General features: G+C 39.4%; 1 protein-coding gene and 1 pseudogene across 5 annotated transcripts in view; both read right to left on the reverse strand.

The window, feature by feature from the left end:
- Positions 1-17,270, reverse strand: part of IKBIP (IKBKB interacting protein) — a 29,136-nt gene that overhangs the window by 9,061 nt on the left and 2,805 nt on the right. For 2 of the 4 annotated variants that reach the window (XM_084876393.1, XM_084876392.1), the window contains exon 2: positions 9,638-9,755. The exons of 1 other annotated variant lie outside the window; for it this stretch is intronic. In XM_084876393.1, coding sequence (XP_084732519.1) covers positions 9,638-9,755 — 118 coding nt within the window. Of the gene's footprint in view, positions 1-1,896; positions 5,810-9,637; positions 9,756-17,270 lie in introns of those variants that run through there. One more of the 4 variants, XM_084876394.1, reaches the window with a different exon arrangement.
- LOC311618789 (ras-related protein Rab-8B-like) lies at positions 389-1,206 on the reverse strand (annotated as a pseudogene). Its single transcript has one exon. The product of its transcript is annotated as a ras-related protein Rab-8B-like (transcript).

Genomic DNA, 17,270 nt, shown 5'->3' on the forward strand with positions numbered 1-17,270 from the left:
ATTTAAGAAAATCACAAATCAGAGCCCTTAAATAAATGCCATGAATGCAATAACATCTGGCCACAGGAACATCAGGCCAAATGTCCTTTAACTTTAGCTATATTGACCTCTGTTTTAAATGTTCTACTCTTGTTTTAAACCTCCCCAAAGCACACATTTGTCTAGAACCTGATGAGACAAGAGTGTGCGTGTGAGATCTAAGACTGTTCTATAACAGGGAAAGGCTAACACTGATGTGCAAAGCGAAAAAGAAAAGACAGCGGCTTCTGCAAAAGGCAACAAAACAAAGAAAAAAAACAAGTCTTGCATGTGTCTCCATCTCGTTGCTTCCGTGTTTGAAAAAAGCAGACTGTATCTCGCTAGGCTGTGGCTGGAATCCACGAGGTGTTCTGTGTCCAGAGGTCTGGGCTCGGTGGTGCTCTCAGCAGCAGCCTGGCGGTGTGGTTCTGAGGCTGGGTGACCTGTGCTTTCAGAGAAGCAGGAAAGGGTCCTCTGCGTGTGCTGCAGTCTCTCAGAAAGAAGTTCATCAAAGTAGCGAACACGGGAAGAAACCGGTCTTCTTTGATCGGGTTTCTGTTATTTTTCACTGGTCCACCTGCTCCCGATGAATTGCTGTCGTTCATTTTTCTGTTGAGTTTTGTCATTATATCTCGTGCGAGTGTAAAAAATGCCTCTTCTACATTTGTACTGGATTTTGCACTTGTCTCCAAGAATTTAATCCCACAGTCAATTGCTAACTTCTCCCCTCTTTCTTTTGACATTTGTCTTTTGTCATTCATATCGCCTTTGTTACCCAGGATCATTCTTTCCACATCTAAAGAGGCATGCTCTTCAATGTTTCTTATCCAATTTTTAATTTTGTCGAAGGACTTTTCATTTGTGATGTCATAGACCAGCATGATTCCCTTGGCTCCTCTATAGTATGCTGTCGTGATGGTTCGAAATCTTTCCTGGCCTGCTGTGTCCCATATCTGAAGCTTAATTTTCTTTCCATCAAGTTCTATCGTTCTGATTTTAAAATCAATTCCGATGGTGGAGATGAAGGCGGTGTTAAAGGCGTTCTCTGAAAAGCGGAAAAGGAGGCAGGTCTTGCCCACACCTAAGTCGCCGATCAGCAGCAGCTTGAACAGATAATCGTCCGTCTTCGCCATCTTCTCGCTCCGGCCCGTCTGACCCGGGAGCGAGAGCAGCGGCGGAGCGAGGCGGAGAGAGCCTAAGTTTATTCTTAAAGGATCGGATCGTTAAGAAGCTGTCAGTAAGCCTCTTTGTTTTACTTGGTAGCTTACAAAAGCAATTTATCAAGAACTTCCACTGAGCTTTACTAAAATATAAACTCAATACACTGTAGGAATTGTCTACTAATTGTTTTTCTGAATTATTTAAAATAAATTCTTTTGGACAGACCCAAAAGTTTGTTTGCAAGGTTCCCAATCTTGCTAATTTTCTATGTCCTCATTTGTAAAATGGGTCATAGTTAGCAAAGCTGTGGTGAGAAACTAATGAACAAAATAAACTAACAACAACAAAACATATAATTTATTAACCAATGTTACCCCAATAAACTCAATTAAAAAAAGAAGAAAAAAAAAAGACATGCAGAGTGCCTGGCTGACTTGGCTCAGCGGCTTAGCGTTCACAAGAACCAGGTCATGGTCCCATTCCCCATCAGGGCACTGGGGTGTGCAGGAGGTAGCCAGTCAATGATTCTCTCACATCATTGATGTTTCTCTCTCTCTCCCTCTCACTTCTTCTCTGATATCAACAAAAATATATTTAAAAAAATCATGATGATGTGTCAAATATGGTGATAGGCCAAAAATTTAAGTAAATAGAAATGAAGAATACAAGAGATCACACCTCTCTGACAGGATGGACGGTGAAAGAACAAATTCCAGCTAACTTTATAATATATTTTATTAGTATGAAAATAAAAACAAACAAATACAATTTTGTCAGTGCACACAGACAAGAACTTAGACATTCAGAACTCGAGGAATTTAATGTTAAGATTTCAGAAATTAATGCTGTGACTTTTAATAGAAAGACTCTTCCACTTTTATGACCCACAGCTATCCACTGTAGAACTTATTTGGGATTTCCCCCCAAATGTGCAAATTTACGTAGTACAACTAACTACTTGACCACAACTACCTTTTGTAACTGACGGCTTTCAAGTTGTTTGTGCTTAATTCCACTGATACTGCATTACAAAAAGGGACTACAGTTGGTTATTGGCAAGAATCAATAAGAATAGTGCCTCCATATATACAATTGTCTTAGTTTTCAACACCAAGTTTGGACACTCTTAATGTATCAGTTTATCAATAAAAGGCTCATGTGCTCCCCCAAACCTGCACATTTCTGATTATAGTTATTAGAAAAATACGGCTAGGTCTCTGCTTAATCACCTTAGCATGCCTGTCTTATTCCTTGTGACCCTATTATGTAATTTTGAGTAAAATAAATCACTATGTGAAACAAATCTGGTTGGGTAATAAGTCTGGGGACTCTAAAATAATGACATACTTTTTTTTTTTTTTTCAGCCTGTGACATTACTTTCCATAGAACTAAAATAATGACATACTGTACTTTTAATTTCCCTAATTGTCATCATTTCTCTCTCTTTTTTAAAATGTTTATTTTTTGTGTACTTGGCTCACTGTGGGGAGTGGCCCTGAGGCAAGGGAGAGAGGGTGGAGCCTGAAGAGCAGAGCCTTTTATTTATTTATTTTTTTTAAAAAAATGTTTTATTGATTTTTAGAGAGAGGAAAGGAAAGGGAGAGATAGAAACATCGATCAGCTGCCTCCTGCAAGTCCCCTAACTGGGGATGGAGCACACAACCCGGGCATGTGCCCTGACCACCTGGGAATCGATGGGTGACTTCTTGGTGTTTAGGTTCAGCCATACCATCTGGGCAAGCAGAGACTTTTAAATTTCTTTCATCAAATCCTGTGCCTGTGTGAAGAGGCCGAAGGTTGCACCTCCGGATGAGAAAGTAACTGCTCCGGCTTGGGGAAGGCGAGTGGAGGGGATGCCTGGAGAGCTGCAAGTCGGTGGGAAGCTGAACCGGTCCCCAGAAAGGGGAAGCAGAGGCCTCGTCCTCGGATCATTTGGCATGTCTGCCCGTGGCCTTAGTTTGCAGTCCTGTGATGCACATTTTTGTTCGTGGTCAGTTCTCCTTATGGTGCATTCAAAGCCAGTACAGTGTCTTACTTATCTTGGCTTTAACAAACTCGGCATGGGCCAGCTGCCCAGCAAACATCTAAGTGAGTAACATTAATTCACAAATATTTACTACACTCTTGTCAGGTAACTTGGGCTGTTCTGGTCCTTGGGAATGTATCAGTGAACAACCCAGATAAACCCTTGCATTTCTAGAACTCATATTGGGGATGATAGTTAAAATAAGTTACATAGAAAGTTTCTTAGGGGGACAGGGAGTTGAAAGTTTACAGTTTTATACAGGAGGGGCAGTGGAGGGTTAAGAAAGACCCTCAAACCCTAGCTGGCGTGGCTCAGTGGATAGAGTGTCGGCCTGCAGACTGAAGAATTGCGGGTTCGATTCCAGTCAAGGGCACATGCTGGGTTGTGGCCAATCCTCCTCACCCTGTAGGGGGGGTGTGGGAGGCAGCTGATCGGTGGTTTCCTCGTATCATTGATGTTTCTGTCTCTCTCCCCCTCTCCCTTCCTCTCTGAAATCAATAATATATACTTTCCATAGCTGCTTAAAAAAGAGAGAGAAAAAAATCCTCAAGGAGAGGAGGGAGCATTCTAGGTGAAAAATCAGTGTAAAGGTGTGAGCAGGGAGAGAGGGAAGGAGTGGAAAGTGGTAAGGCTGGAAAGTTAAGGAGATGGCAGGCTGGCTCTCATTTCTCATTTTGCTACTTTTCCCTCTTTAAAACAGGTCACAGACTTATTGGTGTATGTTCTAGATAGAGTAATTTATCTAAAAATCTTGTATCTAGCAAACTCAGGAGTCTGTAACACAGTCAGAACCTTTTTAAAAAAAAATAAAAGCCCAGCTATACTGAGATATTCCAAAAGTCTGTCCTTCAAAGCATACATACGGCATTCATAGGAAAAAAACTTAAAAAACAAAACAAAAAAATCCCAAAAAACCAATGATATGGGGGGAGGGGGGGGGCGGCAAAAGTAGGCTTACAGTTGTTTGTATGGAAAATAATATGATAATGAATAAATAATAATACAAGAATAAACTTTTGGTTACTCACAACTGTAAACCTACTTTTGCCTCACTGTATGTTACTCTTATTTGAAGATTCTTACAAGTATCTATAACACAGTTTAGAACCTTAACAAAAAGTAAAAACATTTCCAAGGCTCCATAGTTTTCAAAAAGTGCATATTAATGCATACCAAAGTACCCCGATCTTGCTCTTGGGCATGCTATTTTTTTAATAAACAAAATTCCTATGAACTCTGTGGTCTGGACTCTTAGCCTGTAGTAAATTACAGAGGAAATGAAGGTCTGGCTGAGGCTGGCACTTCACCGACGCACCTGACAGTAACAGGTCAGTGGGTCACCTTTTCAGGTGACAGAGAGATATAAGAAGAAGACATAAGATTTGAAAAATAGCAAACTGGGGTCACTTAGAGGAGGTAAACGCCCCTCATTAGCTACTAGAGATATTAATATATTTGGGTCCAATGGGTGAAATTCATAATAATGACCATTAATAAGAAAAACATGAAACATATGAAGGATATTGCTTTTTAAAAAGTAGAGATATATGTATATAGTTTAGAGTGATTCCTATTTAAAATGATTAAAATGGAATAAGTTGTATTGCTTAGAGATAAGCTTTGATTGTCTGGATAATACATTTCTGTGGACATCTCACTTCTTTTCCAATAATGTAGGGTAAGTGAGACATATCAAAATAACACAAAAGCAGGGAACTAATAAATTGATGTATAATATATGGTTCATCAGAATAAATGTAGTGCATTTAAAGGTCACTATCAATTCCTTTATTTTCTAGATTATGTTCTTTTAAAGTTCCCTTTTCTCCTGCACTTGAATATACCATAAAGTCATGGACTTTTCCTTTCAGAACGTCCAGCTCATTTTGCATCTTTAATATGCTGTTGTCGTACTGAAGTCCTTCCAGAGTTTTCTGCATTTCCATGATCTCAGATACTGCTTTCAGCATATCATCTTCCATATTAAACATCTGGAGAGTTAAATCTTCCATTTTCTTTTCTGTCCCCATCAGATCCTGAGAGACTCTGAGGACAGAGCGAACTGCACTCTCAATGGTTGGCAAATGTGTCTTGCATTCCTCAACTTTGGGTTCGTAGTTGGAAAGCTTATTGGTCAGGTCTTCATCTCTGGCCAAGAGAGCATGCTGTTCCTCTTCTAACTTTTCGACTGCCTTTGCATCAGAGCCCAGCAGCTCCTCGACGCGCAGGAGATCCTCCTCTTCTTGTCTCTTCACTGTTCTGATATTTCTAAGTGTGCTGTCTTCCAGGTCTTTTAGCCTTTCCGTGAGCAACTTGATGCCTTGTTCAGCTGAGTTAATCTGAACAGTCACTTGCGAATGCATATGCTTTGATTCTGATTTGAAAGTGTCTGTATGAGCATTCATTTCTTCCAGGCTTCTCTCCCAGAAATTTGTGACATTTTGGAGTTTCTCATTAAGGCTCTGCATCTTTTGAGCGAGCATCTCTTCACTAATTTGAATGTCATGCATGATATGCTGGAGGCTGGATACTTCCTGCTCAACCTGGGTCACCAAAGACATGGATGATGTAGCTTCTTGCAGGATACTTTCAGTTGACTCAAGCTGCATTTATAACACAAAACAATTCCCAAGGCTACTTAATAACTTTTATATTAGGGAAACATACTTTAACAGTTCAATGTGCCAATTTCAAATTCTAAAGATGTCTAAAATACCAAGTAGATCAGAGCCATACTGGCAAAAACATTTATTAATTTAACGTTGCTTTAATGTATTTGAATTTAATAGATTAGCACTATGGCAGAGAAATATACCTGAACTTACAATCCTAAATATTCGCACATTTTTATGAAGGAATATTTAACTGAAAGATAATGCTAAAGGGAGCCTGAAGTATAGCACTTTTTCTTTTTTTCACTCCAATGGAAAACAACTTTGTTATTTCCATGGTTATTTGGATTTTTAAAGAAATTCTAAGTTAGTTATAAAATTTGTTCACTTTTCTAAATCCAATGATTCTGGAAGAGTTTCTGCCTGAAAAAAAAAAAAATTTAGTTGACCAACTTCTGTGGAGAAGGTACCAGAATCAGATCTTATAAATATCACAAAGGCAAAATAAAGAAAAAACCAGTTTAGTGAGGCAACTATGTCAATAGTAAAGTGCCCTAAATATCTGTAAATTATGGTAAAGCTCCTGGCATATCCAGAACATAGATAGACCAGGTTGTACGCCTTAGTCTACACTCACAAAGATAGCCTTCACAGGAAGGACTAGAAATGAATATTAATTTATCAAATGTTTGCAGCCTTGTATTGAAGACTTAATACTGTTCAAGACACAGTTCTGCCCTTAAGCAGCTTAGTGTAACTGGGGTGAAAGCCAAGTCTATATATGCTATGATAGGAGAAGAACTGTGGACCCAAATGAGACTTTGATGATCAAGGAAAGTATCCTAGAAGCATTATCTAGTATCTGCTTCTAATTACTTCCTCTCTAAATCGTCCTATATACTACAGTAAGATGAAGCTTTTAGAAACTGCTATGTATAATATATCACGGTATGTTTCCTAAAATATTGGTATAATATGATGTTTACTAGGATCAAGTCCCAAATTCTATAACCTCTCTCTATACTTGTCTTCCCTCCTCTTTGCTTATCAGTTGTCCTTCCTCCAAAGCTTAGCTCTTCAGTGCAGCATTCTCCCATAACCCTGGTCTGACAGCCTGAACCTCTGTACAGCAGCACATACTGTATTATGTATTTGCCACCTACTTGGCACTCAACACATATGATTCAAGAATTTTTGAGTGTTCACTCTGTGCCAGACACTGGACATAAAATTATAGATATAGTATAGTTCCTGGCAGGGGAGAGAGAGTTTTGGATCGTTTATAAAATATATTCTAGAATTCCAATAAGATTTATTGAATGTCCTCTGTTCCACTGTTATATAGAGATACAGGGATATAGAGATACAAGACACTGTGATTAGCCTAAAAATCAGTAAAGGAGTCAATTAACAACAACAAATTCACAATAGATTATGATTTGTATTATGACAGAATTAGCACAGGAGAATGGATGCTTAAGGAGAGGTTAGAAGTCTGGATCTCAATGAAGAAAGGCTTAGGAAGTGATTTGGAAATCGGACTGATGAATGAGACAGTGAAGATAGGACAGCTTCTAAATTCCTTAGGCAATAATGTACACCTTGTACATTTTTGTAGTCCCTGTATCTCGAGGTATAAAGAACATGTTTGCTGATAATTAGGAAGAAGATTGGTGCCCAGCTGGCACGGCTCAGGGGCTGAGCGTCGACCTATGAACCAAGAGGTCACAATTTGATTCCCATTCAGGGCACATGCCCAGGTTGCGGGCTCGATACTCAGTGGAAGGCGTGCAGGAGGCAGCTGATGGATGATTCTCTGTCATCATTGATGCTTCTGTCTCTCTCTTCCTCTCTGAAATCAATAAAAATTTATTTACAGAAAAAGAAAGAAGAATGGCCATAAACCTTCTGGGCCCACCCCCATCATATCTGAAGCAGTTCCAGATGACAGTTGGGAACAATATGCAACCCCACTGAATAATATAATAGGACCACTTCGAAACCTTGTTTACAAATTATCTTAAAAGCCAATTTTGAGAAATACTTGTACATTGGTAATACTGCTAGGTTTAGTTGTCTTGTTAGCAGCAATTACCTACCCGGACTGTTCATCAGAGGCGTATATCTCAAGAGTACTCAAAAGTTCAAAAGGATAACAAGGTCTCAAGATTTAATCTGCAAACATATATATAGTGACTAGTATACCACAACTAGCTATCATTTATGGGCTGACAATATATTTTGATTGGGGCTATCTCACCTAGTCCTGATGGAGGCCGGCTGGCCAGGGAGGGATCCTGGGAGGGTTCCAGGTGTGCCCAGCCCATCTTGCCCAGTCCCTGATTGGCCAGACCCCACCAGCAAGTTAACCTACTAGTTGGAGCATCTGCCCCCCTGGTGGTCAGTGCACATCATAGTGACAGGTCAAGTGGTTGACTAATAGGTTGGACACTTAGCACATTAGGCTTTTATATATATGAATATATTTTAATATAAAAAAACTTATTTAAAAAGCATTTTAGCTGGGACAGGTTTGGCTCAATGGATAGAGCGTTGGCCTGAGGACTGAAGGGTCCTGGGTTTGATTCTAGTCAAGGGCATGTACCTTGGTTGCGGGCATATCCCCAGTAGGGGTGTGCAAGAGGCAGCTGATCGATGACTCTCTCTCATCGATGTTTCTAACTCTCTATCTCTTTCTCTTCCTCTCTGTATAAAATCAATAAAACATATTTTTAAAAAAGCATTTTATTTGCTACCAAATTTTTCATTTAAAAAAGAAATCTTTCTTTAAAATTTGCTTTCCATAGTTTTTAAGAACATTCAGTTTCTGTTTCCTGCCATTTTTTTTTCTATCATCTTCCCCCTGATGAGAGGAGCCTCCAATAATTATAACCAGATTCTAACTTGTGTTCTACATCCAAATACCAATTCTTGCATCTTCTTCCCAGAGGCCCCTAAGCTCACATTTGATCCCCTAACATATTCAAAGGAATGTATGATTTTCATCCATGGCTTTTACCTTCTGAGGGAATATATGCCCATTTTGTGCATGAAACTGCAGGAACTTAGACCTCTATTTTTATTTCTGTTTATTTTTATAACATTCTTGCTCACCTGGTGACAGGCACAAGTTCTGTCTACACAACTTAAGTAAAGATTTAGCACATGAAGAAATGAACAAACAAGGTATGTTTACCAATGATACCTTGGTCCCCAGTAGCCAGGCAAGGCCCACAGATGCCTCATTGATTACAGCAAACCCTCTCCTGAGAAGTGTAGTAGTTAACATTTTTAAAATCTGTTGCACATTTTTAAGAATCACAGAAATAACGCATCTGCATCTGCAGCTTGAAGAAACACAACAAAGACCTGGATTTCAATTTTCATTTGGCTACACAATATTTATTTTTTAGGTTAATCAGTCTTATATGCACATATATATATGTTTACCAGTCAGAAAGTAGAGAATAAAACACCGATGAAACTGCCCAACAAATGCTTTTCCTATTCTAATTTATATCAAAATATCAAGTATATACACTTGATATTTAAATAGAAAACTGAGGCCACCTCAATATGAGCATGTTAGTCTTCTCAAACAATAACAGTAGTTGTATTATAAAAAATTATTTATCTTTCAAAATGTAACTTAAGTCTAAATTGGATTGAAGGGAGAATGTAAAGAGGTAGGGAGACCTGTGAGAGTTAAAATAGCATTGTTTAAAAGGCAGGAAAAAAGAATTTATGAACTGGGGTAGAATGATGATAGGAGGAAGGAAAATGGAAAAAATCTTCCCAAATAAGCCAATTAATAATTACCTTTTCTGAAATTAAACTGATTTTACTTTGCAGCCCTTGGAATTCTTTGTTTTCTATTTTCAGTAACTGGTATTGGTTTTCCACATTTGCAAATTTTTCCGACTGTTGAAATACAAACCTGGAAAAGAAAAAAGACACATCACTATCTCACCTATTTAAGTCTGAATTTCAAAGGAGTATTTTATACCCACTTCTGGTAAGGATGACAAATTCTGGTATGGGTAGTGGCAGCTATTATTAGTTTATTTCAATAAACATTTAGGTAGGTAGTGGTTTAATGGTCCTACTCATGCAAGATGAGTGAAACTGCCCCTATTTAAGTTCACAGCTGGCTCAGTGAGCAAGACGGTGTGACAGTTGTAATAGATGTACGCAGAATATTTGAAGGAAGAAATAAGGAATTATTTAGAAAAAAAATGTGCTCTCCACTATTTTGCCTAGGTTAAAAAAAAAGCATTTTAAAATTAAAATGTATAAGAGAAAAAAAAGCAAGCAGTGGAGTGGAAGGAAGAGGACATGATGGTGATTAGAAGTTGCAAAATAACCGGATTCAAAAAGGATGAACATAGGAGTCACTGTTAAAGTGACAATAGAACACAAACACATATATAATTGTTTATAATAAGAAATACATGTCATATTGATGTACTTTGGATGTCCTAAAATTAGAGTGTTTTTCCATCTGGCAGATAGTACAGGGCAGAAGCATGAAAAAGTTATCCCAGTCTTAAAAACTATAAATGGACTGTTGTGTGTTTAGAATTTGAAACAAGCAAGCACAAAAGACATGCTTCAAATCTAGCACCATTCTGGTCCATCTACCATGACTCAATTCTTTGGGATCCGAAAGAGCAGCAGTTGAAATTCTTTGTGTGTGTGTGTGTGTGTGTGTGTGTGTGTGTGTGTTTTAATATATTTTATTGATTTTTTTTACAGAGAGGAAGGGAGAGAGATAAAGAGCTAGAAACGTCGATGAGAGAGGAACATCGACCAGCTGCCTCTTGCACACCCCCTACTGGGGATGTGCCTGCAACCAACGTACATGCCCCTGACTGGAATCGAACCTGGGACCTTTCAGTCCGCAGACCGACGCTCTACCACTGAGCCAAACCGGTTTTGGCTCTTTGTGTGTTTGAGGCATCAAAAAGCAGTGAAGGGTTGGGAGGAGGGGGTCAAAAAGGAGAAAATGGGCCATCTGTAATGCTGTCAACAATAAAAAGAAAAAAAGAATAACAGCATGACACAGCCAGCCATTTTTCAATCGTTATTCTATCATATTAAATTTTTTTTAACAAAATAAACCTTTATTGTTCAGATTATTACAGTTGTTCCTCTCTTCCCCCCCATAGCTCCCCTCCACCTGGTTCCCACCCCACCTTCTGCCCTTATCCGACCCCCCACTGTCCTTATCCATAGGTGTAATATTTTTGTCCAGTCTCTTCCCACACCCTCACACCCCTTTTCCCCTGGAGAATTGTTAGTTCACTCCTTTTCTAAGCCCGATTCTATTATATTCACCAGTTTATTCTGTTCGTCAGATTTTTTATTCACTTGATTTTTAGATTAACTTGTTGATATAATAGATAATGTATTTGCTGTTACTTTGTTGTTCATAATTTTTATCTTTACCTTTTTCTTCTTCCTCCTCTTCTTAAAGAATACCCTTCAGCATTTCATATAATATTGGTTTGGTGGTAATGAAATCCTTTAGCTTTTTCTTATCTGTGAAGCTCTTTATCTGACCTTCAGTTCTAAATGATAGCTTTGCTGGGTACAGTAATCTTGGTTGTAGGTTCTTGATATTCATCACTTTGAATATTTCTTGCCACTTCCTTCTGGCCTGCATAGTTTCTGTTGAGAAATCAGCTGACAGTCATATGGGTACTCCCTTGTAGGTAACTGTTTTCCCCTTGCTGCTTCTAATATTCTCTGTCTTTAGCCCTTGGCATTTTAATTATGATGTGTCTTGGTGTGGTCCTCTTTGAATTTCTTTTGTTTGGGGTTCTGTGTGCTTCCTAGACTTGTAAGCCTATTTCTTTCACCAAGTGGGGTAAGTTTTATGTCATTTTTTCAAATAGGTTTTCAATATCTTGCTCGCTCTCTTCTTCTGGCACTGCCATAATTTGGATGCTGGAGGTGCCCAGATGAGGCCCAGCTGTGAAGTGTTGGTATGTTTGAAGTTGTCCCAGAGACTCCTTATACTATCTTCATATTTCTGGGTTATTTTTTCTTCTCTGGTTGGGTGTTTTTTTGCTTCTGCATATTTCAGATCTTTGACTTGATTCTTGGGATCCTCTAATTTGCTGTTGGATCTCTGTATATTATTCTTTGTTTCAGTCAGTGTATGCTTAATTTCTAATTTCTTTTTTTCATATCCTTGAGGGTTTCACTAAATTTCTCGGAGATTTCTAGAAGATTCTTGAGTAACCTTATAACTGTGGTTTTGAAGTCTATATCGTTTGCTTTCCTCCATTTCTGTCATTTGTGACCTGATTTTTTTGTTTCCGCTTTGTTGATAGAGTGGCTTTGTGTGCTAGGTGTCCTAAGCCTTCCTAATTACCTGAGGTGGACACTCTACGTTAGGGGTGTCGAACTCAATCAGAGAAGGGGCCAAAATCTAAAATCCAGCCTAAATCGCGGGCCGAATGGTTTACTAAACAGTCATAAACTGACAATGTCATAAACTGACAGAGGAGTGCAGTGATGACAGCGCGATGTGGGCCACATTGCAAGGCCTGGCGGGCTGGGTTTGGCCCGCGGGCCTTGTGTTTGACACATGTGCTCTAGGTGCACCCCTTTGTGGGCTGTATGCACAGTCTTGTTGTAGTTAAGCCTCAATTGCTTTTGGTATCACTGGGAAGAATTGATATCCAGGCCAATTGGCTGTGAGGACTAGTTGTGTCTACAATGGGAGAATTTCTGTGCTGGAGATACCCTTATGGGGAAGGATTTGCTTCAGTGGGGCTTTGGTGATCACTGAGTCTGCCTCGAGTGTATCTCTTATGTATGTGAGGAGTTGTAATCTGGATGGTCTCACTATGACCACTGGGTACATTGGCTCTGGGATCTCCAAGGAGGTGAAAAGTCAGCCACTGCCTGAGGCCACTCAGCAAGAGCTACAGAGAGATCTACAGACTTTTCCTCTTTGTTTGGGGTTTGGAGGTGCCCAGATGAGGCCCAGCTGTGAAGTGATGCAAGCTGCTGTCAAGCCTTGGGCCTTCTTTTGGAAGCTCTCTGATCCAGCTGCGGTTTGTTAGGTTTTAGATTACAAAAGGCCAGGCCATTCATATGTAAAAGCCTCTGCGTACAGCTTGGGTTGGGTTGTAAATTGGGTGGGGCGGGGGTCTCAGGGAATCACTATGGGGGAGCAAACAGCAATGGCTGTCAGCTCTGCCCCTAAGAGGTCCCTGGGTCTCTGTGTCCTGCAGCACTGTGCAGGAACAATGATCATTGTGAGCACCCCTGAGAGAAAGCCACCCTCGTGTTCCAGCCCGATGCCAGACAGTTCACTTTCTCCCCATATTAGTCTGGGTTCCCAGAGTCTCACCCGGAACTGGAGTTCAGAGCAGTTGGGAGCTTGTAACTCCCTCCTGATTGAAAAACATAACAGCGTACCCAGTTGCCAGCTCTTTTCACATGTGCCTCTGTACCTTTGCACTTCTGCACCTCTGCACCTCCTCCCAATCTCAGTGTGCTTTTCTCTATCCTTCTATTTGTATAACTTCCACTCAGCCAGCCTTATCCATGGTTCTGGGTGATATCTGTTTTGTCTTTTAGTTGTAGTTTTGATATGGTTGTGCGAGGCAGCAAGTTCAGGTATTTATCTATGCCGCACCTTCAGTTCTCCCAGACTTTTTAAACAAATGTTTACAATGTCAGATGAAATACATTTATTTATTTAAAATATATTTTATTGATTTTTTTACAGAGAGGAAGGAAGAGGGAGAGTTAGAAACATCGATGAGAAACATTAATCAGCTGCCTCCTGCACATCCCTTAATGGGGATGTGACTACAATCAAGGTAGATGCTCTTGACCGGAATTGAACCTGGGACCCTTGAGTCCGCAAGCCTATGCTATATCCACTAAGCCAAACCAGTTAGGGCTGAAATGAATTTATTTTAGTGATGGCTCCCATACATTCTATAACACTGAATATGCTAACATGAACTTTTAAACAAAACTTCTGGTTATTAGAAAATGCCATTATCCTAATTTTTAAAGATGGATATGTAGACTTAATTCTTTTTTGATTGGCTGTTTCATTCTTGGCTTTTAAGAGGTTCTTTTCAGAATATAGGCTTATCTGGGACCAGCAGACCAAGGATAGAGACCATTCTAAAGAAATACATCTAATTTCAAGGACTAGTTTTATCATTCATCACTCCAGTGTTACCTCATAGGTTTATGCTGTACATGAGTGTGTTTATTCAGAATAAACTCATTATGATAAAAAAGGACTTTTTGTGAAGGTTATAATAATACATTAGGATTTTCCATTTTATTAAATATTTTTAAATGTTTACCTCTGCACTTCTCTTCAATATTAAGCAAAAGCTTGAAGAAAACTGCCATGCTAGTGGAAATATCATTTCTGATGACAATTTGTAGGTTTTCTTTTCTTTTTTTTTTTTTCATGGTTAGCTGCTCACCAAAATAAAAAAAAGAGGTAAGATTCATCATTGCTACATACGAGTAGTGCAAGCATAAAGTTGACTTATGGTTAGTAATGAAAAAATGAAAAGTGGTTTGTTTGCTGGAGTATTTGCCAGATACTATTCTAAGTGCTTTATAAATATTAACTCTTGAACATTAAGATGATGACTTTTTGGAAGTCAAAACTGTATGCTTAGAGAAGGTGACTTTAATTCTGAAAAACTAATTTTTAAAACAGGCTTTTTAACAGGAGCAGCTCAAAGCCTTTCTTTCCTAGTTTAGATGAGATAAACAATTAGGGTCTGATTAGGGCTACAGCTTTCCCATCTTTCCTTGTTTAGATGAGATAAACAATTAGGGTCTGATTAGGGCTACAGCTTGTAATCGAAGAAAAAGAAAGAACTATAAGTAGCTCTGGAGTAAAGATTTCTATCTCTAGGGCCTTCACTATTTATTTATTTAAAAATATATTTTGTTGATTTTTTTTACAGAGAGGAAGAGAGAGGGATAGAGAGAAACACTGATCAGCCAGAAGGGGATGTGCTCACAACCAAGGTACATGCCCTTGACTGGAAATGAACCTGGGACCCTTCAGTCTGCAGGCCAACACTCTATCCACTGAGTCAAATCGGTTAGGGCCCTTGCCTCTTAATAATACTGGGTGAGTGTGGAGTTGGGCAACTTTGGCTCTGCCACTTACTAGCTATGTAACCTCTCTGGGCAAGCTACTGTAGTTATCTTGGCTAGTTTCCTCATCTGTCAAGACGGGATACTACTACTGAGTTCATAGGGTTGTACAGATTAAATAGGTTCTTATTTACAAAGCTCCTAGACCAGTGGTTGGCAAACTCATTACTCAACAGAGTGGCAAACTGCAGCTTGCGAGCTGGTTTGCTGACCACTGTCCTAGACAGTGCCTAGAGTGTAACATCTCAGCTGTTCTCTCGTACCCTTGTCTTTTCTTCTGGACTGCATTGTGTAGCTGTTTTGCCATCCTTCTGAGAAGCCTAGAGTGGGTGATAGAAACCCCAGGCTTGTCTCCCTTTGAAACCAGGGTAGGGTTTATGGCAAATGAAGGATGCAATGAATTGGATGAGACCTCAAACAGGAAAGAGAATAGCTCTTATTCTGTTTTGGGCCTCTTCTCCTTATCACATAGGTAAAGGTCTTGAAGTCCAGCTAGTGTGGCTCAGTGGTTGAACATCGACCCATGTACCAGGATGCTGCTGGTTTGATTCCTGATCAGGGCACATTCCTGGGTTGCAGGCTCACGGTAGGGGGGGGTGGGGGGGGGGAGAGGAGGGAGGCCTGCAGGAGGCAGCCAATCAATGTTGATATTTCTTTCTCATTCATGTTTCTATTTCTCTTCCTTCTTCTCTCTAAAATCAATAAAAACATATTAAAAAAAAAAAAAGGTCTTGGAGGCTTAGAGATATCGGAGAAAAGGACCCAGGTTAATTGGCTACCGTAGTAGGGTTTACAAAAGGAACCTTTCTGATTCCATAATCCATTGGGACTTCATACAAATCCAGGGCCCTATCATATTATACTGCATTTCCATGTTGTATTGCCTCTGCACACACCTTTAAGACTTTGATGGTGGCAAACAGCTGATTGAGGACTAATATATTATAGGAATTTCCCTGGCTGTTTCAATGTAATGAGAAAGAGGCAAATAACCAAAGGCAGCTGTTACTATGGACCTTCAGCAAGAAAGGAAGTTCCAGGGCTACTGCTAGGGCCAGTATCCCCTTAGTCCTATTCATTTTTAGCATAATACTGAATGGTCAGAAAAATATTGATTATATTCCATTAAAAAAAATTTTTTTATTGATTTCAGAGAGGAAGGGAGGAGAGAGATAGAAACATCAATGATAAGAGAGAATCATTGATTGGCTGCCTCTTGCATGCCCACACTGGGGATCAAGCCCACAACCCATGCATGTGCCCTGACCAAGAATCAAACCCTGACCTCCAGGTTCATAGGCCGATGCTCAACCATTCAGCCAGACCAGCGGGGCAAGAATAAACTATCTTTTAGATAAAACTTCATTAATAAAAAAAAAGCTGAAAAATGGTGTTAGCCATGATTTTGCTGTATATGACTTATAGTGTGTTAGATGATAGACAAAACAAAAAAACAAAAAAACAAAAAAACAAAAAAACCAACAGTTAGCTGGTTGTTTAAAGAGCTTTTGACTTCTTATACATAATTATCACAAATGTGTTTAAAAAATTTTATAAAGAAAATTTAGAAATCTGTTGAAACTTCCAAGAACACTTTTTTTTTTTTTACACTGGAACTTCCGGTTTTTATTTTTATTAAAAAATATTTTATTGATTTTTTACAGAGAGAAAGAGAGAGGGATAGAGTCAGAAACATCCATGAGAGAGAAACATTCACTAGCTGCCTCCTGCACATCCCCCATGGGGGCACATCCCCCACTGGGGACACGCCTGCAACCAAGGCACACTCCCCTGACGGAAATCGAACCTGGGACCCTTCAGTACCCAGGCCTAAACTCTACCCACTGAGCCAAACCGGTTTCAGCTGGAACTTCTGGTTTTTAATTTACATAATTAAATAAGCTTGTAAAGTATCATTTATGTCTTATTTAGTAACTACGTACACAACTTTTAAACTTTTTGAAAGCAGAATTTCTTCAAAAACTTTCTTTTCTTTTTTTAAAAATATATTTTATTGATTTTTTACAAAGAGGAAGGGAGAGGGATACAGAGCTAGAAATATCCATGAGAGAGAAACATCAACCAGCTGCTTCTTGCACACCCCATATGGGGGATGTGCCTGCAACCAATGTACATGCCCCTGATTGAAATCGAACCTGGGACCTTTCAGTCCGCAGACAGATGCTCTACCACTGAGCCAAACCGGTTTCGGTTTCCTCTCTTCAAAAACTTTCTTAAGAGTTTACAAACAGTATGAAGCTAACACTCAAAGCCATCTTGTTTTGAGTAA

This window comes from Pipistrellus hanaki (genome assembly GCF_964339955.1).
Source record: "Pipistrellus hanaki genome assembly, chromosome: 3".
Taxonomy (NCBI): domain Eukaryota; kingdom Metazoa; phylum Chordata; class Mammalia; order Chiroptera; family Vespertilionidae; genus Pipistrellus; species Pipistrellus hanaki.